Source organism: Mustela putorius, unplaced genomic scaffold (genome assembly GCF_011764305.1).
Source record: "Mustela putorius furo isolate JIRA1106 unplaced genomic scaffold, ASM1176430v1.1 tig00003863_pilon_pilon_pilon, whole genome shotgun sequence".
NCBI classification, from domain to species: domain Eukaryota; kingdom Metazoa; phylum Chordata; class Mammalia; order Carnivora; family Mustelidae; genus Mustela; species Mustela putorius.
Genome location: NW_025422015.1, coordinates 20203522 through 20229066, shown reverse-complemented (window position 1 = coordinate 20229066; position 25545 = coordinate 20203522). Strand labels below are relative to the sequence as shown.

General features: G+C 37.5%; 1 protein-coding gene across 4 annotated transcripts in view; it reads left to right on the top strand.

Moving 5' to 3' along the window:
• Positions 1–21321, top strand: part of EYA4 (EYA transcriptional coactivator and phosphatase 4) — a 273929-nt gene extending 252608 nt beyond the window's left edge. For 3 of the 4 annotated variants that reach the window (XM_004740227.3, XM_013063854.2, XM_045066338.1), the window contains 6 exons: positions 5231–5289; positions 5397–5557; positions 8125–8239; positions 12104–12225; positions 14268–14368; positions 17932–21321. In XM_004740227.3, the coding sequence (XP_004740284.2) occupies positions 5231–5289; positions 5397–5557; positions 8125–8239; positions 12104–12225; positions 14268–14368; positions 17932–18012 (639 nt within the window). In that variant the 3' untranslated portion in view covers positions 18013–21321. Of the gene's footprint in view, positions 1–5230; positions 5290–5396; positions 5558–8124; positions 8240–12103; positions 12226–14128; positions 14230–14267; positions 14369–17931 lie in introns of all 4 variants that reach the window. The other variant, XM_004740226.3, reaches the window with a different exon arrangement.
• The last annotated feature ends 4224 nt before the right edge of the window (positions 21322–25545 follow it).

The following is a 25545-nucleotide window of genomic DNA, read 5'->3' as shown; positions in this document are numbered from 1 at the left end:
GCAGACGTACTTCTCAATCCAGAGCCGCTGTAGTGAAATACTTTTTAAGTGATATGTTTACATTTATCTTTTACCCAATGGTTTCACAATGAAATAAAAGTGTTTATCTGTAATCATATTATAAATGGAGAGGGAGATTATTATTGCAGAAATCCCATCTTGTGCAGAACATTTTATATTGGATTTTCCATTAATTGAATAATAACCTTTGAAATAAATTTATTTATCACATTATTTTTGTAGAGGAGAAACTGTAGGTCCACAAGCATAAAAATTGTGTCTAAGGTTACCTGGTAGCTAAGTGGCAACACTGGGATTTGAAACTCTGGAGTCTCTCTGGCTCCAGAGCTCATACTTTGCCCCCAGACCATGCTGAAATTAACAGAAGGGTGTGAGCAAGAAAAGCCAAATTAGTCAGTATCTTGAATAAGTTTTAAAAATTGACAAGGTCTTAAAACCAGTTTCAGCTGCACTTGAGACATGAGTAAAAATTCTGTTTTTTAGTATATCCCATAAATGTATGTGCTGGAAATCTGGGTAATGTCTTTTTTTTTTTTTTTTTTTTTTTTTTTTTTTTTTTTTGGTAGTGGTGTTTTCTCTGCAGTGAGTCACTGTTTTTACTGGATAATAAAATTACTGTCTGCTTAAAGAGGTTTTATTTGTTTTCTTTAATGGCCAATATGAAAGATCAGTATTCCTCAGCAAGTTTTCCAGTTTCAGATAATAAGAAAAAATAATCACCTCTCTAAAACCTGATTTAAATTAATCCTGCTACTTATTAGTAGTGTAGCATACAGAATGACTTTGTATATACATTATAATAGAAAACACATTTTAATCTTTTTTGGAGCTTGAATTTTTATATATGGCAATAACTTTTAGGTTGGTTTTTCTGTTGGTTAAAATGGAAGAGTCTCATTTTTCTAAAGAAAATAATAAGATCACTCATCCTTTTAAACCTGTTAAGGACCCAAAAAAAAAATTATGTGGTTTTATTTAGATTTTAGAGATTTTATTTCATTTTATTAATTATTTTTTACTAGAAATAAATGGAATAAATGACCTTTTATCTTTATAGTGGCACATTAGAAGCCAGATGGAATAAATTTACCACCCAACTTTTTACAGAATGGTAAAGTGAGGAAGTGAAAGTAGCGTATGGTGAATTTGCAAATACATTTAGCAAGTTTGGCATGAATACTGGCATATCAGAAGCATGTGGTCAGTTATGAGGCTTTAAGAATTTTTATCTTCGATTATGTACTATATAAAATATATTTTTAAAATGCCCAACAGGGTCTCTGGTAAAAATAGTAACTGAGAAAATATTGGTATTGACTTTCTCTTCTGATTATAGCTTTTTAGTTATGTTTTAAAATGTGATTAAAAATTCCATTTGACTCAAGCACTACAACTTAGTATCCAACAGTATCTTATCAATGAAATGATTGAGATCTGCTTATATATTGACTGAACGCTCATCTGTGCGGCACACGCATGCTCACGTTAAGTCCAAAGACGTTAAGACATAGGCGCACGTTAAGTCCAGATGAAGTGCCCAAGGAAACTCAAAGTCTTACTATTGCCTTCAGTGAGATAAACAGGCATGAAAATAAAATCTAAACAGTAGCTTCCAGGGTCATTCAGTGCTGTTACATCTATAGCCACGATCCTGCTACATCTGATTTTGAAAGTCAACTTGACTTTCTCCCCATTTTTTATTTCAGTAAACTTCTGGTAAGCGGATTTTCATGGGCTGCAGAACTGGTATTGAGCTATTTCTGCTTCTGCAAACAAAGAGGCAAATTCCTCAAGAGAGTAACTCCAGCGTTAGCCTATTACTATTTTTTTCTTCTGTATTTAATCACTCAGGGTTCCTTTTCTTAACCCAGAAATCTAATTTGAGACTCAAATCCTTCAATAGATACTGTAACATATGTAGTAGCAGCTGCTCTCACATAATTCCTTAAAAGATACAAATTTAAATCCTGATAGACACTTCCCCCCATCCTGCCCAACTGCAGAGAAAGCAAATGCTGACACTACTCCTCGGAAGAAGAGAATCTGTTGCTCTCTGTTGAAATAAAATGTTGTTTCAGTTAGAATAACTTCCAGAAAAGGAGGCACTGGGGAGTTCAGGTTCACGAAAGTGAGAGAAGACTGCTGTGTGGATTATAACTGATAAAGATCAGTGACAACTTTATGGTCACCTTGCAAGACAAAATTAAAGAATTTAAGATTAGTAACAGAATTAGTCCAAATATTTGAGTCCTTATACTGAAATTTGTTGAAGCCAAGCATCACACTGTTTTTAGTAGTTCAGGTTTTGGTCAAAAATAATACTTGCAGAATTCCTCTGAGTGAAAACTAATTGAAGAACAATTATTTTGAATCTTCTAAAAATGTAAGTGATTGAAGTTCAGGTTTCTTTCACTGGACTGTAATCCTCAGGCCAGAGTCCAGAGTCAACAAGCATAGTTAACTAGGCATAAATTTAAAGAGAAGTTCCATTTGGAAAAATTTCAAACATAACTTCAAATATGGAGCTCATGCTCCAGTAAGTTTGATATACTGATGTCCTCAGGAGTAAAAAATAAATTTAAGGGCAAAACGTACAAATTAATCATGTGAGTTAATACTTGAACTGTCAGAGGAATTTCTCTACAAATTAGAATGAGAAGGTATGAAATCTAGAAATAACTTCTAATTACCAGAGTCGTTCGTAGGAATTTCCCCCCACTTTTTTTTTTGATATTTCTTTATTTATTGTAGTTTATAATAAAAGAGAGAGATGGAAACTATTTACATAATGAAAGATTTCAGAACTTCAGTGGAATGAACAACTTCACATGATGCCATTTTTTTTTCCTTTATTATTTGAGAGAGAGAATGAGAGAGTGAGAGCATGTGAGGAGAGAGGTCAGCAGGAGAAGCGGACTCGCTGACAAGCAGGGAACTGATGTGGGACTAGATCCCAGTACTCCAGGATCATGACCTGAGCTGAAGGCAGACACTTAATGACTGAGCCACCCGGGTGCCCCCACATGATGCCATTTTGATAATGATTTACTTCCATCTTCATGCTTACCGAGAATGTCACCATCTCTAAATAAGATATAAGTCTTTTTGTCTAGAACCCCTTTGTTGCCTCCCTATTCTGGGAGAAGTTTATTTCCAGTTTTCATGCTAATGATTAAATCTCTCCACCCTTTCCTTTAGAGCCCAATCCAGTAGCCACTACTGTTACTTGCCGTACTTTTCCCTGAGATTTTTCTGGAAGCCTAGTGCTTCCTTTGGTTAAAGTTCGGGCTGGACTCCATTCCACCCATGCTTAGTCAAAAATGGGGTAAACCCTTTCCAAATGCACGCCCCGCCCGGACTCCTGTAGCCTTGGCCGATACCCCATTCTCCCCCAACTCCCCTCCACTCTTGATGAAAATAACTTCTTACGGTCCTTACCATGTAGAGTACTATTTTTAATATAATTGCAACTTTTATTAGAAAATTTAAATGATTGTGGTAATTTTGTCGAGAACTGTCATTTGTTTAGATAGCTGCCATTTAGTCAACAAAGAATTGATGAGAGATTACCATGTGCCAGATTGTGCCTTGGCTGGGAGTGGGGAGTAATATGGAGGTGGCCCAACACCCCCCTCAGGGAGCTTTCAGTCAAATCAACTTTTTGGAGCCCTTCCTTACCTATGAGTATTGGTAGACATTTATGTTAAAATCACTAATTTAGGGGCGCTTGGGTGGCTCAGTGGGTTGAGCCGCTGTCTTCAGCTCAGGTCATGATCTCGGGGTCCTGGGATGGAGTCCCACATTGGGCTCTGCTCGGCAGGGAGCCTGCTTCCCTCTCTCTCTCTGCCTGCCTCTCTGTCTACTTGTGATCTCTCTCTGTCAAATAAATAAATAAAATCTGAAAAAAAAATCACTAATTTATGTGTGATTTATGTAAATCATATGAACCTTTATTTACTTGGATTTTCAAGTTTCAAAATTATATTGACTGGGCTACTTTTTTATTTTACATTTTGAAAGAAGCCCAACTCAGCTAGTTCATCCTCAGACTATTAGAGGGTGTAATATACTCGACACGGAAAGCTGGAGATGAGATATGAAATACTTCACCACCAGATACTTTCCAGGTCCTATAATGAATATAAACAGTAGCTGAAGAGCCCTTGTTTAGTAAGGCACCTTCTTGTCAAAGTTAATAATTTTTTAAAAAGTGATTTTGAAGAGTAAGCATTATGTTACACAGTCAGGATCTGTGAGTATCTGAAATAATTTGAGGAGAGAAAACGAGGTCCAAAAGGCTAAAACATACTTACCCTGAAGTTATGAAGTACTAGGTATTTTAAATGCCCTAGCCAAATTACCCCTTCAGATCACATACGATTTCCTAGAACTTTACAGATTATTTGAAGATGTAACAAGATCCTTAGAACAACAAAGAAGAGTTTGCTTTTTATCTAGAAAAGTGACCATTTGAGAACACTGTGACTTCGGTCAGGGCAAGTGTATGTGTATATGTACCTAAAGTTTACTCTCCTCTGAGTTTGTAGCACATTGGAGACAGTAAACCTTCATTATTTCCCTTTTATTCATAAGTATCTTTTCCAGCGTCAGGATTCCAAAACTTGAACAAAAGGAATAAAAGATACCAACTCCCATGGTTATCTAGCTTTTTTCTGTGTTAAAAGAACAGGACTTTTAGAATAACATCAGCATGGTCTTTTCATGGTACCCCTGGCCCAGCAAAATGCAGGAAGTCCAGAGATCTCAAAGGACACCATAATCATCGGGCCCATCCATAGTTGCTCAACAAATAGCAAATAATAGTAATCACCTGAGGTTCAACCACACAGTTCTGTATGTCTTCAGATTAGCTTGGTTTCCATACTGTATACACAACAGAAAGGGCTGAAAGTGAAAACCAGTCATTCTTATAAAAATTCAGAAAATCATTTATTATCCGTAATTTTCAGAATAAACAATTTTAAGCTGCTCCAAAGAAATCCACATGCCATATGTTTTCAGACCCCTTTTTATGGTACTCTCCTGGATTTAAAACAGAAATGCTGCCTTGTCCCCTGCTTGGCAATAGGATAGATGGGCAAATGCTGCCACCTTCTGGCCATGACCTGATCAAATGGAAAGACAGAAAAACCAAATACCACACAGGCATCGTTTGAAAAACAAATAACTTTTCCAATGTTTTTAACAGGAATGTGATCAAGTTCATATAGATGATGTTTCGTCTGATGATAATGGGCAGGACTTAAGGTAAGCCAGGCCTTTCAGTATGCTCTTTCCTACAGAAATTCAGCTATGGAGTTTTGCACCTGTAATTATTTCTTTTATTTCTTTTTAATGTATTTTGGGTGTTGCAGTACCTACAGTTTTGCAACTGATGGCTTCCATGCAGCTGCAAGTAGTGCAAACCTTTGTTTGCCAACAGGTGTAAGAGGAGGGGTTGACTGGATGAGGAAGTTGGCTTTTCGTTACAGAAGAGTAAAAGAATTATATAACACCTACAAGAACAATGTTGGAGGTATGTGTGGCTCATTAAATCTAATAAAGATACTGCAGAGAGAGGTAGACACTGAATTGTAGTTCTGTGTTCCATGTTAGAGACTACTCTACTAGAAAAGAAATTAGCAAGAGCCCCTGCTGAACTATACTGAGTTGGAATTTTAAGTGTCTTCGTTGGTGGGGGGAAAACACGTAATCACAAAATAAAACAGGCGGCTCTGGCCAAAGGAGTTGGGAATTTTTTGTACCCAAATGTTTGGTCAAGATTCACAGCAGGACATGGAAAGTGTACCCTTCTTGTACAGACACTATTCATGTAAACCTGACAGGGGAACTCCTTGAGGCAGCGGGGAAACCTGTCTGAAAGCAAAGATCCCAGTCATTAAAGCGAAGTAGTTAGTCCTCATTACCTTTCTGGAATACTTTCTAAAATAAACATAAGCAGCGATTTATGTTATTTCAATGACTTAAGTCTATTTTATTTTTTTAAAAATTGCAGGTTATCTGGCAATATGTCTTTGCCATGTAGAGTATTAACTGTGATTATCATGGTTTTCAAATGTTCGGATACTCTGTAGGTTTTATCTAAGCTGTTTTACCTTCATCCATTTGTTACAGGTGGTATCATAACCTGTGACATCAAAACTAAAATCCTGGATACGTTTCTTGATAAAATAAACCTTGGCTGTTTCTATTATTAGGATCAGTTTTAGGTCAGCAAGATCCTAAAATTAGCTATGAAGTCACATAACATTTTTCTCTCAAGAGTTTTCTGTTTGTTTCTCTCTCTCTCTCTTTTTAAAGGAGGAATGAGGAGCTTAAAATCAGAATCTAAAATTGAATGATAAGTTAAATATACTTATGCATACAATACATATGTACATAAATATACATAGAACATAGTATAGTAAGTAATGTTTTCATCTATGGTATATATATATTACATATGGGGGGCTGTGTGTCTGTTCATCTTGTATTCTCAGTGTCTAATAACCCTTAAGGCACATCATAGATACTAAGTAGACACTCTGTAGCTCAAAAGAACAAAAAACATAAAGGGGTACATGGGTGGCTCAGTCGGTTAAGCGTCTGCCTTCCGCTCCGGTCATGACCCCAGGGTCCTGGGATCAAGCCCCGAGTTGCACTCACTGCTCAGTGGGAAGTGTCCTTCTTCTCCCTCTTCTTGTGTGCACACACATGTCTCTCTCTCTCAAATGAATAAATAAAATCATTGAAAAAAATGTAGAACCATAAGCAATAGCAATGTTATTACTATGGTTGTTAGAACCAAAAAGGGATCTGAGAAATCTTCATTTCCAAAGGAGATCTTCATTTCCAAAGGAGAAATAGGCTCCTGCAGGACAGACAACTCCAGTTTCCAAATACACTCTACTGCTGTAGATGAGACATTCACAAAATCAGACAAACAGATATTCTGTTTAAATTCCATTGTGGGTAACATGTTTAATTTTACACTAAATGTCCCCTTGAGAAATCTGAAGTAATTTTTATTTAGATAGGCATTGTTTCCCTCATGAAGGGTATTAAAGTTATATAAAAACTAAGATTACTAATAAATAATATTATAGCTTTAAAAGTTGAAGTGTTGACATGCAAGTCCATTTTCTATGCTCTGTTAGCATCCCTTTTTTGAAGTAAGGACAAATGAGAGCTGCCAGAAATTATACATTATGATAAATCATCCATCTGTATATGTGCTCCTAATTTTCTAAAATACGACTTAAATCAGAAACTTCTTTTTAGCAGATTTGCATGATCTTGTTCTATCATAAAACAAGGGTTATTTATTTATTTACTTATTATTCACTAAGCTCCATGTCAAGTGTGGAGCCTGACGTGGGGCTCAATCTCACAACCCTGAGATAAGGATCTGAGCTGGGTTCAAGAGTCGGACGCTCAACGGACTAAGCCACCCAGACGCCCCATAAGCAAGGGCTTTTTAAATAAAACAATTAGTATGCCTTCTTGTTTTCTTAGCCCAACATCAGTGCAGTTTTAACCATTGTTTATAACTTGTATCACATGCTTCAGAATTTTAAACACAATTCTTTTTCAAACGCACAGTATTAGTGATAGCTTTGGTGCTCGTAGCTACGTATGATAACGTCCATGGAAAGTGGTAACGATTGTGGTTGTTAAGAAGTAAAACATTTTCAGACAGCCAGAGTGTTTGAGATTCGTATCCCTCGGCAGTTCGACCCCGGTTTCCTCCCCAGACCTATCTATATCCCATCTTTCGGGGTGGGACCCCGGCACAGGTGTGGTCGAAGCCCCTCAGGTGATTGTGTCCACGGTGCCACATTCTGGGTTCAGTGAGAGCAGAGGCTGGGACCCATTCTTTCATTGTTACATCCCCACTGTTTGGCCCGGGACCAGAAATCTCGAAGCTGTTCAGTGAATGTTTGAATGAATGAATGGATCACCAGTTCCTAAGTGAAAGATCACTATTGATACAAATCAGTCTCTCCCTGTTTCTGATATGATCTCTACTAGACAGAAGGGGGAGCAAACTAGGTATTCCTGAAATTTTTCATCTCTTGATTCTGCCTTGGTTTTTGGTTGCAGGACTCCTTGGCCCTGCCAAGAGAGATGCATGGTTACAGTTAAGGGCAGAGATCGAAGGTCTCACAGACTCCTGGCTAACCAACGCACTTAAATCTTTATCAATTATTAGTACTAGGTAAGTGGTATTATTTCAGTTTCTGTATTTATTGTATTGAAGATGTGGTTGTAATAGTACAACAAATATACAGATTCATTAATTACTAGAGTATTTTGGAATTTCTAGGGACCTAACAATTCACTGAAGCAAGTGATTTTCAATGTGTGTCGGGGGAGGTGTTTGGGGGGCAGAAGACGGGAGTTGCTGCTTCCCAGAATAACCAGGAGATCCCTTGTCTTTACCCTCCATTCTACATAACTACTGATAATCTCCACAGGAAGGTCATAGGACTAGTAATAAAAAAAAAAAGAAAAAGAAAAAGAAAAACAACAAAAAAGACAGCACCCTGTTGGTGGCAAAGTACAGGAGATGATGAAAAAAAAAATAAAACAGTAGTTTACACACAGACTGCATGTTTAAAGTGTTTGGGCCCACTATAGATAATATGCATAATTTAAATGCAAGAAAGTTGCTAGTGGAAGCTCTTTGAAAAACTTGTAATCTTTGCACCATTTGAACTAAATAGTGAAATACTGCCTTAGTAGCATAGATAATAGAACTGAATAGACTTACAATTAGTTGAACGCCATGTGCCTAAATGCTAGTTCATGAAGTAATATAAATCCAGAAAGCAATCGCTAGTTAGGGCAGATAAAGCATGCATAGCCAAGCTGTGGTAGCACAAATTCAGAAGAAGAGGTCATATTTGGACTGATTGAACTGGGTTACAGAAATCTTGGTGGGGTAAAAGGAGAATCCAGGAATAGAATACGGAAGTTAGCATGTATATGTCCCATCCTGCATGTGACGTCCAGCTGCCATGTGACCAGCAACTACACTGATGTCAAAAACTATGAGTGGGTGGATAGAGGTGGGAAGGAAGTGGCAGGTTTCCTGGGTCAGGATGGGGAAGCCAGACCAGAGTACTTGGCTTGTTCTGGGCACCACATTCCAATGGGGGCTGTGGCATATTTGACACATCTTTTGTCCAACAAAGTGGCCAGAAGGGTTTCAGGCTGAGGATACCACATGAAAGGGGCAGTTGGAGGGAGGAACCAAGGAGTTTCATCTGAAGGAGTGTCCCATGTGGGACAAGATGACCAATTTCAATGGTATGAGATGTTAGACTGAAAATAAATTACATTTCCCTCTGATCTGTAAAGGAGAAAATTAGGATGGATGAGTGGGAAGCCTAGGAAGGAATGTTCTGGCTCTATGGGAGGAAGAACTGTCTCACAACTGAAGCTGTTTTAAAATGGGACTTGCTGGGTTGTGATCTGTAACTAGGGATATGGAGACAAAAGGTCAAGGAAGCTAGGATGAGAGGACTTCTAAGTGTCTGAAATTGTGCATAAAATGTCGTAGAATGTGCATTTCTCTGAGGAGGAAGTCAGCGGCTTTCACTCTTTTTAAAAGAGTTCTCTTAGATGCTTAAAAACCAAAGGTTCTTACAGTGTTATGTCGATCATATATGTGTTACCCATAATAGAAAGAGATTATTATTATTATACACATGGTTTTAAAGCAACTACATAGGTATGTGACTTTTAAGAAATAAAAATATGACAAAGAGAAGAAGGGGAAAAATAAGTCATTACACATTAGAGACTTAAGTGCTGTGAAATTTGCTAAGTCATCCACATGTAGGACCCTACTGGTCCTTATAAAATGTCCAAGATGTCAGGAGAACGGAAGCTTATACAAAACATGGCTGAATTACGTTTCTGAGCCTTTAGCTAAGTTTGCACCTTCCAGCTCTAATTCTTCTCCTGTGAATATAGTCAAAGGTCATAACCAAATGTGTAGGAAATTTTTCTATGTAAGACATTTTAATATAATGTTTAGAAAGCAAATCATCTTCAGTGAGCTAACTTAAAAAAAAAAAAATGACCCCACAACTACAAGTGGTTTTCACACATTATATTTTGTTGGGAAAGAAGGACTAATAGAGAGTATGACATAAATAAATAGGCTCATGATACAAACAAGCAAAAAATGTAGAAGAAATTATATATATAGTATGGTACTAATGAGAAAATCTATATGCAAACAAATCCTGAAAGTAAACACACAAAATGGTGAGAGCAGTTACCCTCTGCTCTCTGGATAGCTAAATAATTGATGCTTTTCATGTTCTTGATGTTTTCCCATATTTCACAAATGTATATACATGCAACCTATAAATATATGCAATATTTGTAATTAAAAGTTACAATTGCATTATAAATTGAATATTAGATAAATGCGATGTTTGCAATTTTAAAGTCTATAATTTACAAGTATATATGAGGTTTCTAACTTGGAAAAGAAATAACTCCAAATATCACTGTCTCAGTGGCAAAGCTAGATTCCAAAACATTACTTGACTACAGTTATGTGTTTATGTATTATGCTAAATAATCTGCCATTATTTGGATAGTTTCTGTCCAATAACAGGCAAATCACTTTCTAGGTCTCTAATGCCTTATTGGCAGCATTAAGGTTTCCATTGGTGATACTTATTAAACTTCTACCTCTGGAAGGCTTTGTTTCTTCATCCCATATAAGTGAGAACCTCATCACATGCTTCCAGAAGTCAGAGCTCCCATTATAAAATCAGGTTATCTATGGAAATAATTTAGAAATGAAAATGTTTTAAAAACCTGTAATTATACAGGTTTTATAATTGTTCTTGGGACAAATTGCAGTTTTTCTTGACAGAGGATATGTCTAAAAATATAAACATAATATTACATGTACTGGGGGATAAGCATATACATACCATGAAAAGTTGGCACCCAACTTGGTCTTCTATCTTCTAAATTCTAACCAAGTTTCTGAAAATCAATCTAGAGACTTCTCGAGAATATTTTGGGGGTTCTCACTAATCTGTATTCAAGGCTTGTGCTACAAAATGCCAATAGAGAAAGCCCCATCCCTGTATGCTTCCTGAGTCCCAATTTGATGTGTGTGGTTTGAACTCCTCACGGCAGGAAGGCTCAATTTCTACATAATCAAGAAGGAAGGACCACAGTCCATTCTTTCCAGATCTCTGCCTCACAGTTCCTACTCTCTTAGTGTTTCCTTTATCTCCCTGAAATATTACCATGAAAGAAACAGCTGTAAGTTACAAATTGGGACACTGTCACTCTCAGAGAGTAGAGCCTTTGTAGATGGATTAAAACTGGGCCTATTAAATGCAGTTTGCTCTTTGTTGTTGTTAAGAAGGAGATTCGGGGATTCACCTTTTCTGGATTAAATAAGAGTCCTCTCCATTCTTACTTATTCAGGATCCCCATCTCTCAGCCCCTTGATTTAGAATGCTGGACTGTTTCTCGCACAAAATCCAAAAACACCTTTTACCCATCCTATAACCTTCTTTCTGCCCATGTCTACTACTTTTCTTCTAAGCCCGGGACATAGACTCTTACCCTAAAAAACACTTCATCTGGTACCTGTGAAGCTTTGAGCTACACTCTCCCTCTGTTAACCTTCCCGTAATTGCCACTGGCTAAGGCAGGTGTACTTCTCTGAGGTCCCACAGAAGCCGGAGGAGATCTTTATTATAGAACACATTTCATATTGCAGGTGTCTTATTTCCTTCCCTCTCTCCTATCTCTCTTGTGATCTGGGGGGGGGGTGGCGGGGACAAAATGTCATCCACACGTGACCTCTTTTTGCCTGTCTTCCTCCATGTCCTCCATTTTGGGATGTATTCCTAACCCCTGTCATGGTGCCTGCCGGGTAGCAGACAGTCCGTAAATAACTGTTGACGTTTAAAGGTTAGGTTATCAGGGCCCATTTATCATGGAATCGAAAGACCACAGTGACCATTTACAACCTGCACCATTAGAAATTATTTAGAATTAGAAAACAACTCTGCCTATTTCCTCCCTGTCTTAGGAGTAACTGCGTAAATGTCTTGGTCACGACAACCCAACTGATCCCAGCACTTGCGAAGGTTCTCCTCTATAGTTTAGGAGGTGCTTTCCCCATTGAGAATATTTACAGTGCAACTAAAATAGGTAAGAAAATCCTTTCTAACTCTGTATGAAATGTGTTCACTTCTGTGTCTTGGAGGCTGTTCTCGGTATGTCTCTCTGCATGATTCCCTCTTTTATCGGTTTTGCTACAAAAATATCAAGCAAATTTGAGCAGAGCTCAGATAATAAAGCAGCCTGTAACCCATTGTACACGTGCAAAGTGTATGAAAACTGTTTCCTAGTGAAATTCTGAAGTCAATATTAGGACAATATTAGGACTTATTTATTTATACATAAATAAGTATACTTATTTATGTCTTTATATTTGTCTTTCATTGCAGCCCCTGTTTTCTAAATAACAGAGTGTCTTTGGCCATGGTACTGAATATCTTAGTTAGGATGGTATATGGTATTTCATCTTTGCAGATGCAGTAATCTAGATCTAAGATAAAAATATGATGCTGGCATTACAGGGAAGTGCCAGGTGGATGGAAATAACATCCTTAATTCCAGGAAAAAAATATCTCACAAATTATAACTCACGAATGGCTGGAAATCCACATTTTCAACAATGTTCCACAGTAATCAGAGAACTACGGCTTTGTTTATTTGCTTACTATCTGTCTTTGGAGCCATCTTTGATTTAAAGAGACTATGTCTCTAATCATCTTTCAAAAGCTGAGCTTCCTAACCTCCGCCGTCCTGAAAGAGTTAAAAGAAAACAGTGTCCGTATGGCACTGTCTTGTCAAGGAAATGCCTGGGGAAGTAGGTTGTATAATGTACCCCGCAGGTCAGCAAACTTAGGTGCTGGCACCTTGACAAGAGCTCAGAATCCCAAAATCCCCAACCAAAAATAACCTGCGCTGGGTCTCTCAGAGTTTCTGTATTGGCACCAGCTAAAAAGAGCCCCTGGTTGCAGCTGTTTGAGGAGTAGAATTAAAGAGAGCCTTTATAAGCTTTCGTAATGTAAATTCCACATTGTCATACGCACCGCAGCTCAGAGCCCTGATGCCAGGCCCACTCATTCGTTACAGAAATGTATGTATTCATGCTAGCAGGCTTAACCTAGCTCACTTTATTTTGCATTTTGACAGGTGAAATCATTTCACACCAGGATAAATGTTTCTTCTAGCTGGGACAAGATTATTATTTTTTTTTTACTGACCAAATTGTTCCTTATATTTAATCTGAAAAAACAATCATTTTTATTTTTCCCTTTAAGCTAGTATTTTTTTTTTTTTTTGGAGTTCTGAACTATCAGATTAGGAAAAAAAAAAATGCAAAAATAGCCATGACCACATGAACATTGTGGGAGTGAAATTCAGAGAATTGTGCCAGTATTCTAAAACGAAGAACATGTAGAAATTCCACCATGTTATTCCCGTAGTGCAGTCAGAGGAGACAGGTGCCAGCAGTTCTGTGATCCAAACAACTCCCTTAGTACAATTAATCTGAGCAGACTAGCTCCCAGCCACTTGAAGAAAGGAGTTGTTTATCAAGGTAAATGCACATCTTAGTATTTCCTCTTTCCTTACAGACGAACCTTCAGTTTTTTTTACAATAATAATATTGCTAGCTGACTTGTCTATACTACTTCAACTAGATAAAATGGATACACAGAATTAAACAAAAAAATGTTAAAACTCACGGTTGCTTGTAAAGTTGTTCCAGCATTCTTTTGGTGGTGTAAAAGATGCTAACATTTTCTCTGGGTCAATGTTTAACCCTACTGACTTTTTTGGAGTGTGAAGCACGTTTGCCTAATACTCTGTCTCAAGTAAAGAAAGACTTATATTTTTCAAACCTATTTGTTGATTTCATAAAGCCAGAGGTTGCAAGCTAGTCTAAGTGATGGATGTTCAAAAAAAATTAATCTAACACTTTATGAATCTTTAGGTTAATGAATGCAATGGCTGGAAGAATAAGCAGTGCATTGTTTTTCAGGCAAGGAAAGCTGTTTTGAGCGTATAGTGTCCAGATTTGGCACTAACATAACTTATGTTGTGATTGGAGATGGCCGAGATGAGGAGCATGCCGCTAACCAGGTAACTTCACTCTGAACTTTATCTCGTTTATCTTCCAGGAAAAGAAAGTTGCTTTGAACGAATAATGCAAAGGTTTGGCAGAAAAGTAGTATATGTTGTAATTGGGGATGGTGTAGAAGAAGAACAGGCAGCAAAAAAGGTAACCTGTCTCAAACAATGTTGGTGTGATACTTCTGATGCAAGCTTTTGTGTTTGCATTCCTGTAGTTTGGCCCAATGGCAGCTTGACAAATGACTTAAATGTGTAGCTGCAAATCTGTAAGAGCATGAGAAGGTTAATACTTACATTCAAAGAAACCATTTGGAGTCTAGCACTTTTTGCCTGAAATTTGAAAGGAAATGTATAAAAATTTAGTCAGATTTATTTGTGCGTGCCTGCGTGTGTAAGTATAATGCACACAGATATGGTGATTTTTGAGAAAGGTGGGGGAAAATAACCATTTTTAAACACATGAAGCTTAACCTGATAGCTTTAATGAGCTCCATAGAAATCATATAAGTGGCTCTGTTCTTACCCTCTTGCTCACCCATCTTTATGCCAATGGTCCTTGTGAGTGCCTTGTAGTAAGTGTGTTCCATATAAATGATAAGGAAAGATTTAGTAGCTGAAGGAAAACACTGTTGCTAGAGAATTTAGTAAATGCTATCAGAATGACATGTATTATCCAGGTCCTTTGGTGCCAACTTGTCATAGAGACTTAGAGGCAGTACGCCTATGTCTTCTAGAAGGGTGTTGTCTGTTTCAGCTAGCTGCTAGCATTTGACTGAAGCCAAGCAGCTGGCATTGAACCTATTCAGAAAATCTCGTAGGCCCTAGGTATTTAAATAAGCCTTTTCATCTGGTCCATATTTCTGAAGAAGAAATTAAGGTAGTTAAAAACCGTTAAATGGTTGGCCCAAGATCAAAAGAGGAATGATACCGGGGATTAGTCCTAGGAACCAAACTATCAGTTGACACAACACTGAGATCGAATGCTTCCTTTACTGAATGGTCCCAAAATATCATCCAGCCAGGATAAAAAATCATATAATTTGTAAAATAAAGCAAAACAATGATTGCTATTTTTTTAAAAGATTTTATTTATTTATTTGACAGACAGAGATCACAAGTAGGCAGAGAGGCAGGCAGAGAGAGGGGGGAAGCAGGCTGTCTGCTGAGCAGAGAGCCCAATGCAGGGCTCGATCCCAGGACCCCACGATCATAACCTGAGCCGAAGGCAGAGGCTTAACCCACTGAGCCACCCAGGCGCCCTGATGCTTGCTATTTTTAAACAGAGACATATCAGCTTATATTGTCGTACATAGAAAGAATGTTGTCCTTATCCTAAGGAGATCTCAAGTCATCCAGTGAAGCCCTCACTAACCACTTGCAGTGTGCTCAAGGGTTTACCTGATTTCTGTTTTCCTAAATAAATAAATAAAAGAAATTATAAGAAAAGTTTAGCTATACTAGAAAGGTGAAAGAAATGACTTTGGTTTGTAGATCATTCAAATCAAGCAAAGTGAAGAAAGAGAATGAGCTTCTGTTTTAGAAGGTTTAGTGAAGTATTGGAAGCCATAATTGAAAAATTCCATGCTTTTCCATTAACACTAAGAGAACTGGCATAGGCTTTGACTCCCATAGAGCTCTTGGTTGTAATTGTTGGCAGCATCAGTGACACAAGACAGCACACTGACTCCTAGGACATTCTGTATAAGGCCAGAGATGCAGCCTCAAGAAACCCAACTTTCATTGCCAGCTGCTTCTAAAAAGCCTTCCAGTGGCACACAGTTGAAGTATCTTTTGGAGTTTGTCCATGTCTAGAGTCCTGCTGTTTTTCATATTGGCACCATCATGACCCACAACAAGTAGTCAAAGCACAAACGCAGCAAAACATTTTGCATGTCTTGTACAAGACTATGTGAAATTCACACATACCTAGGTCAGGGCAATATAAATTCACTTTTCCAAACCAGAAACATTATATGCCTGAAACTGAAAATCTATAAAGTCTACACCACTTATCCACCATGTGAAAACAGGACTTGGCTCTTCAGTTGTTACACCCTCTGCTTTATACCTGAAACTTCAGGAGAAAAAGTCGTGACTCCAATTGGAAGAGAACCTTGTTAGAATGCTATTTCCAAATGGTTGTTTATGTAGGTACAGTTTTGGTGATGGTGAAAGCTTATGGGTTCTGTTTGGAAACACAGGTGGCTGGTTCCTCTAGTATCCAGAATGCATGCTTTACTTTGGATGTGGCTATAATCGCATGCGCAGAAATACAATGTACTATTTTGTTATTATAAATAGATCTGAGCTGAATGAGAAAAAAAAGGTTACTTCTAGGTGAATTTCTGTGCTTTAAATGGACCTAGAAACATGTTTTCTCTTGCAAATTTAAGAAGAGATTTCAAAGGTTAAGAACTAATGTATAACCACAGCCCCCTATAGAAATATATAATGTGAGCCATTATTATAATTGCAAGTTTTCTGGAAGTTGCTTTAAAAAAAATAAGAGGGAGAATTGATTTTAGTAATATACTTTAACCCAGTATGTTAAAATGTTACTGTCTCAACACCTAATAAAAACACTAGTTACTAATGTGATGTTTACATTCTAAGTCTCTGAAATTCAGTATGCATTTAGAACAGGACTTGTCACAGTTCAAGTACTCAACAGATATATGGGGCTACTGGCTACCATATTGGACAGCAAAGAATCATAACAATAGTGATTATTATTTTAATGTTTAACCTTTATAATACATTTTCCATGTTATACATACATATATATATATATATATCTCCATTATATATATGTATAATACATTTATATGTATATGTATTCTATACATATATATTCTACAAGATACCATCAGCAAAAATTACAAATAATGCTTTGGTTTTAATTGCTACCATGCATTATTTCTTTTTTTCATTATTGTCCATAATGGAGTATTTTTAGACAGTTTTTTGGAATCACAATTTTTCACGAAACTTACACACAAATTCTATATCCTGGTATATCTTTGGAGGGGCTCAAACCATTGTAATGTCTAAGAATATTTCCCCACAAGAGGTCGTTTCTGTCCCCTTTAATATATATCGTCCCTATTGTGAATGGATGCTGGAGTGCTTCCTTTCAGTCCCATACCAGTGAAATAAGTCCGTGCTACTGGCTTATTACTTACGCCAGACAAGGAACAAGGTCGATCATCCCCACATTGTTTTCTACCTTCTACAGTCCAGCTTCAAATTATTTTTTACATAGAAATTCACCTTCTTCCTCTCATATAGACTAAAAGCCTTAGACATAGGAAGTTTATAATTTTTAAAAAATATTGTTTCTAACTCTAAGGAGTGTTGTGGTTAAAAATTGCTTTCTATCAGTCATGGAGGCTTTTCATGCTCAACTTGCTTCCCCAGATGCTGATGTTGGTCATGCTTTTCCAGAATAAATACTAAACTACCTAAGAAATCTGAGTATTTGCTTTTATAAACACTAAAATCCAGTTCAGATCTATTTCTCTAGTATTTTGACACTATAATATGGATGCTACCAAGGCTTCAAATACGATCCTGCCTCCTTTGAGTTCCCTCCCTTGAATATGGGTGAACCACAGGTCTTGGTGTTTATTGCTGCTTTATTGAGACGATAGTTATGATTTCTCTCCATTCCTTCCCCTTCTCTCCTCTGTCCCTGCCTCTGTCAATACACAGCACAACATGCCCTTTTGGAGGATATCAAGTCACTCAGACCTCTTGGCTCTTCATCAAGCACTGGAATTAGAGTATTTGTAACTGTGTTCTCTAGCTGGAGATCCATTTTTTTTTTTTTTTAATTTCAAAGTACACTGAATTTTTATGTGTGATTCAATGCCTCTGGCTTTACACATATAAATTGTCTTAAAGGATGAAATCATATTTGGAAAGAAAATTCCAGAATGAAGAATTCAGATTGCTGAATGGAATTAAACTTTAGCGCTACAGAAAGGAAGCTCTATGGTCTTATATTTACAACACTTTAATGGTTTAAAAAAAAAAAAATCTGTGGAGGTTGCTGGTACACACCGAGTGAGTCCTCACTGGAATTAACAGCTTTAGCAAAGAACGCTGACCCTGGCAGAACGCCAACACAGGCTCCGTCCGACAAGGTGGTGTTCAACAACATTCCTCAAAATGGGAGATATTCTCAGTCCTGAGGTTTGAATCTGACTTTAGCCTACCTAGCCCAGAAAATCTGAATTGGAATGCACTCAGACTGTATAAGGACAATCCTATCTAGACCTGTAATTTGTGTAAATTATTGATGAAAATAATTTACTGTGACTTTATTAGCAGCTGACTTTGCAAGTGGATGCAATTTTTCTTTCATTTTTTGGGGAGGAAAGGGGGTGGGCAATGGGAGTCTAATAATGTCTCTTTTTTAAGTTTGACAAACAGAATGTTCATACTGATGTGTTGTGCCTTAAAGACAAGACAGCGTTTGTGTGTTACGGTGTAACTTTGGTTAAAATCTCTGTAGATAATGAAAAACAAAAACAACAACAACAAAAAAAACCTTTGTGATCATTCTTAAGATGACCAAATTTAAAATTCAAGCTATCAAAGTTTAATACTGCATCACCAAGAAACTGAGTATTTGTTGCAATAAGAAAACAATGATAATAAAGGAAAGCTTGTATTTTATTTGGGTTCTTAATAATTCCAATAATTATATGAGGCAACTATTTATGCATCCAACCATAAACAGAAGGTTTGGGAAAGACTGTGGGACCTTTACTTAGAAAGTGAAATGTATGTTGAAGTCTCAAGTACCCCTTTTTACAGTTCTTCTGGAGAAAACTAAGAGCCATATTCAAGACTACTTACACTATTTTGAGTTTGACTTTTTGATATGTGTAAGTTGTGTAGAGAAAAATAGTCTCATTAAATTCATGAGCAAATATCACCCAAACTTTCTTAGGCTACACCATGAACATGGCTTGAAATTCACACTGAGTGAACATGGCTTAAAATAAAAGCTAAGTGCGTTCATTCCCAATGCCTTTGCAAAAACGAAATGTCATCAGTGTTGGAAGGCGAATGCCCAAATGCCCTCTGAAGAAAGGGTGAGTCAATGAAAATTTCACCTAGAATGTATCATCCTAAAATAAATTGGCAAGCGAGCCAGATCTTGGCAGCAATACTAAAATTACAACAGCGAAATAGTATCTGGTTCTCTGTCTGAATGCGTCAGTCCAGTTTCTTTCCCTTAGAGACCCATGCACCTTCATTTCTGCCTGCCCTGTTCCTGCACAATGGCTTGCATTCATCTCAAGGAGAACCTGTCATCGGTGTGTGTGCATGTGTGTTTTTTTTTTTCTTGGTGTGTAGCCCATGTTAAGAACACGATACAAGTTCTCCTGTCATTTTGCATGACATGATTTCCCTTGTGGAAATTTAAGACCTCAAGATCTAGGAGTGTTTTAATGGTGTCTGCACCTGCAGCTCTGTGTTTAAACTGTCCTAATGTGGAAGCAGGAGTCCAGCTAATAGGCAGCCCCCCTAATCAGAGGGTGGTCTGTGATAGCTCATCATCTGAGGCTTCGGTGGCTCCTGTGAGATCAGTGCTTTTGGACACTGATCCCAACATTCACTATGGAAGCGAGGTTTAATTTCCTAGGTTGTAAACCTATATTTCTTTACTGAATGCTAAGGCCATATTTACACCAGGCAGAAACAGCTAGAGATCCAAGTTTGCAGATTTTAAGACTCTGATTTCATCACACAAACTTTAAACTTATTCTTTAAATTTTGTAACTTTTGGCTCTTTCTGGCCCAAGCACTGCTGCAGAGAAATTAAGCTTGCAATAATTTTAATAATAATGATGATGACCATCATCATCTCACACTTCTATTGGCACGTAGCTTGAAAATGCAGTTTAAAAAAAAATCAAAGAGCTGCACTGATTATCAATTCTGTTTTGTGCACTAAAACCTTATATATTTATTACTGTGAATGAAACAATATTCTCTTTCTAGCCAGTTTCTTTAAATGATAGAATTGTGGCATTGCATCTAGACTCTTAGTTATTTTTCATATCAAACAAGCAAGGATTTTAATGCTGCTAACCCTGCAGGGCCAGAAAGGAACAGTGGTTCACAGGCAAAGGAAGGGTCACCGATGACATCACCCAGTGCTGTTTCTCACATACATTTTCTCCCCTTCTTGTGTGTTCAGAAGAGGCTGCTGGCATAAAGCCCAAGCTGTTCAAAAAGAGCTCGTCCAAAACAACGGCACAATATGGCTCACCTCGCAGCCTGTCATGCAACGTGGAGCATGCTCAGACTAGAACTCTGCCCTTCCTGTGCGAGGAACAGAGGTTCTCTTCCTTTCTGATCTAAAACAAAACAAAAAACAAACAAACAAACAAAAATAAGCCAACAAGCAAAAGGAACAACCTTTTTGGCAACTCCCACTTGCTTTTGACATCAACTGTTGTGCCTTGTTATTAACCAGTTCAGAAAACGTTCTGTCACTGAGTTTTCGACTAATACGTGGTCGAACGTGGTCCATCACTAGGAACGGTAACCACCTCATGTCACACTTGAGAAATATCGAAGCAGGTGGCCTGGCTACAATATTATAGCTTACAAGATAAAGTCACTATATCCCTACAAAAGTTTGTAAGTCAAATTCAGAGACCAAAAAAAAAATTAGAATCACGCAGTTGGTGCACAAAAAAGTGAATAACTCTAAAAATATTTTTTCCTTAGTCTTGTGAGTAAAGATTCAAGATAATGTCAACAGCATACTCCAGTTTGAAGGTTTTTTCTTTTAAGTGGATTTGTTTATGACGAGCCTATGTTCTCAGTGAATATGGCATTTAGTATTTCTTTCAAAAACAAATTAAAGCATCATGAGCCAAAGTTGCATTTTGACTCCCAACTATGGTAGCATTTTGGAAATCTCACAGTCAAAGTCAAGGGTTTCTGTTATGTATTAGTAAAGTATAGATTATCGGGGCCGACATAATTTAAAGAAATGTAAATTAATATTAAAAGCTTGTAAAAATATGTACATCTTTACTATTTCTCAATAAATACCTTTGGAAATGTTTTCATTTTCTTCACCCTCCTATGTTGTAGAGTTTTTGTTGTGTGGACTTAGCTCAATTCTAAATAATGTGAAATGTATATTTAGGCTTTCTGATGTATTTTTTTCTTCCCTTGCTTATGTCTCTGTGATGTCTTTTGCAGTTAAGGCAAGCTGAGAGGTAACATGACAGAATGTCACTCATCAAGACTAAAAAGCAGGCTGGTGTGCCAAAAGGATGCAAGTTGCTTTGGTTTTTGTTTGTTTGTTTGTTTGTTTTTTGCTTGTTTGTTTTACATAGGAGCAGTCACATTCAAGTGTAATGCAGAAAGGAGTTGCAGTTCATTAATGACAACATAACACCTTTTAGAATATTGAAAGCAGGGTTTTTTAAATGAATATGGGACCCAGTTTCTAAGTAGCTCCAAGAATGATAAAAGCAGAGTTGTTCTTTTTTTTTTTTTTTTAAGATTTTATTTATTTGAGAGAGAGAGAGAGAGTGAACATGAAAGGGGCGAGGGGCAGAGGGAGAAGCCGGCTCCCTGATGAGCAGAGGGCCTGATGTGGGACTTGATCCTGGGACTCCAGGATCCTGGGACTCCAACTGAGCCGAAGGCAGTTGCTTAACCAACTGAGCCACCCAGGTGCTCAGCAGAGTTGTTCTTTTTTTTTTTTTTTTTTTTAAGATTTTATTTATTCATTTGACAGACAAAGTTCACAAGTAGGCAGAGAGGCTGACAGAGAGAGAGGAGGAAGCAGGCCCTCCGCAGAGCAGAGAGCCCGATGTGGGGCTCGATCCCAGGACCTTGGGATCATGACCCGAGCTGAAGGCAGAGGCTGTAACCCACTGAGCCACCCAGGTGCCCCCAGAGTTGTTCTTAAATAGCTTTTTTACTTATCGAAATTCAAGTTAGTTAACACATAGTGTATTACTCACTTTAGGGTAGAATTTAGTCACTCACCAGTTGCACGTAACACCCAGTGCTCATTCTATCATGTGCCTGTCTTCATGCCCATCACAGTTACCCCATCTCCCCACGCCCCTCCCCTCCAGCCGCCCCCAGTTTGTTTCTAGAGTTCAGGGTCTCTTATGGTTTGTCTCCCTCTCTATTTTCATCTTATTTTTTCCTTCCCTTCCCTTCCCTTATGTTTATCTGTTTTGTTTCTTAAATTGCACATAGAGTGAAATCCTCTGTTATGTGTGTTTCTCTGACTTATTTTACTTAGCATAAAACTCTCTAGTTCCATCTATGTTGTTGCAAATGGCAAGATTTCATTGTTTTTGATGGCTGAGTAATAGTCCATTGTCTTAAATAGCTTTTAACAGCTTTATTGCCTTGTGTATGGTATTGATTTATTTGCAAATCTGCTCTTCAAATGCAAACCAAAAGGAGATGTCAGACATCCTCATTCACAACTTTTTAAAAGGTTCACCTCTAAATCAAGTATGTCCCACAAGTTCGCCCAGCACTTCTATCATTTCACTGCTTTACTATTAAATAATACTCCCTCAACTTACCCAACATGGCACAAAATTTTGTTTATCCTTTGTATTGGATGACTCCCCACTAGAATGTGTGCTCTGTGAGGGCAGGGATTTTTGTCTTATTTTGTTCTGTTCACTTCTATTTAACTACTATCTAGGAAAATATCTGTCATGTAATGGACACCCCAAAAAATATTTGCTGAAGGAATGTATAAACCATAGGAAAACACTTGTATGATTATGGTCTGGAATTAAAGAGATTTTAAAAGGTAGCACTAGATTTTTTAAAAAAAGAAAATGTGAGAGTAAGTTGGATGGAATTAATGTAAATTTTTACAACTTAGCTGGAGTGTCTGCTTGCCTAAAAATGTACAAAAATAAAGAGCAATGCTGGCCCTAAGTAAAGACATATTTGAGAAAAGAGTTACATGTGAACTAAGAATAATCTGAAAAGAAAAAATAAGTTTGTGATAAATTAGTAATTGCTTCCTCGGCCCCCATTACTTTTATTAAATAATAATAAAATGCAACATCAGTAGCTTTCTTTTATTTAAATTACTTAAAGCCACAAAATATCCCGTAAAAATTAGATCTATCTGCAAAGTCTGTGGTTTGTGATTCTGAGATCCAGGGACAAAAAAAAGAAAGGGGAATGTGTGATTTCCCTTAGCTATCAAAAGATAACTGCTGTTTCACATCTGTTCATAATATTCATTTTAAAAAAAATTAGTTATTGAATATTGCAGTATAAAAGAACATATATTCTCACTTATAGGTCACTACTCAAAAACCTCTCAAATCTGATTGGGCCAAAGTCAATTCTGGGGATCTACTCTAGTAAACTAGATGCTTTCTCACAGCACCAAGGGGAAAACTTTCCAAGTTCTGATTTTAAATGCCTGCCCCTCATCCAGAGAAACTTCCAGAATTGTGTTAGCCACAATTTGAAAAATGTCCAGACATAATTAATATCTGATAAAGCAGGTAACTCTATACAAGCCAGAATATTATCTTCTCCCCCCATAAAATGCTTTTTTTTTGAGAGAGAGAGCGAGAGAGCGAGCGCACCAAGGGGAGGGGTAGATGGAGAGGGAGAGGAAGAGAGAAAAAGCCTTAGGCAGGTTCTATGCCTGACACAAGGCTCCATCTCATGACCCTGAGATCGTAACCTGAGCTGAAATCAAGTACTGGATGCTGAACTGACTGAGCTACCCAGGTTCCCCACCCCAATTAAATACTTTTTGATTGGGGCTTGTCAGAACACTGTCTCAGTGCCTAAAGGGTACCGTGTTGTTTTGTTTTCATAAAATCTTAGATTTCTGTGTCCATTGGCTGCAGTGATGATGTCAGTCTAGTTCTCTGTGACGCCTTCAGTGAAAATACACAGAATTGAATGAAAGTGTGTGTTGGAGGGTGTCAAGGAGCCATCAAGTAAATCAGTCTCCATAGAACCACTGTTACCACTGATTCTGAACTCATCCACTCTTGAGCTTCAAGCTCTTGGGCATTAGATAGGGTGACTCTGAAGAGAGTATGTGAAGGGGGCTACCATGGGCATCACATGGGGCATGGTGAATAGTTTGCACAGGCACTTAGCCCACCCTCAAAGGAAAGATTCCTGGAGAAAATGATTCCCAAGCTAGAAATTCAAGGACAAAATGGAGAAGGCCAGGGATTGGAACCATCTAGACAAAGTAGAAAGTATGTAAGAGAGTAAAGATATATATAAAAAAAAAAGTATGTAAGACATGTAAAAAAAAAAAAACCATCTAGACAAAGTAGAAAGAATGTAAGAGAGTAAAGACATGTTAAAAGACATGTTAAAAAAAAGTATGTAAGACATGCTAAAAAAAAAGTATGTAAGAGAGTAAAGAGAGTAAAGGTAAGAGAGAAAAATGACCAGGGAACCACTGAAAATAATTACTATATCTGGAACACAGGGTCAAGAGAAGGAATAGTAAGAAGTGAGACTGGAAAATACACATGGAAAATACATGAGGATTTCAATATACCATTTGATTTTATTTTCAATACAAGTTTTGATTTTATCAGGGGATCAGTAGGTGTCAAATGAAAGGCCAGTAAACAGAGGATGCAGGTGTCCAGATTTGCATGGGGTAACAGTTATTCCACCCCCACAGTGGAGAATGGAAGATCTCTGAGGCTGGTACAGGGTTCCAGAGAGTTACTGATAGATTCCTCAGTTAGGTGATGGTCATGAATGTGGAGACAAGGACACAGATTTAAAGAGATTAAGATTAAGATTAAATTAAGATTTAAAGAGATTAAGACGCTAAGAATAATTAGCTATTAGCAATTGTTCCTGCTTCTCCTCATGCCCTCAAGCAAATCTAGCCTTACCTTTGGGTTTCTGGTTTGGGAAATTTGTTAGATCCAGTGCCCAAGATGTAGATGTAGGGCCATTCACAGAGATCAGAAACATAAAAGAAAAAAGGATTCTCCTAGCCATTTCCATTGCTGTTTGTGATGTTAGTTATTAGAAAAAGATACTGAGTGCAGTGATTGGAAGTGTTACTTGGGAGATGGTCATGGATCTCAAAGTAGAGTTGTCCAGTGGGATGGTGAACTTGTAGTGACTTCCTGGTTGGTCATTAAACACCTTGTTTAATCATAACAGAATTTGCAAGCATTCAGTGAAATTTTAAAAAACATTTCATCATTTCAAATCAATTCATTATTTAAACAAGATTTTGTCATTTGTGCTACCTTGAGATAGCATTAGTGAAAACTAGAAATGATGGCAGAAATA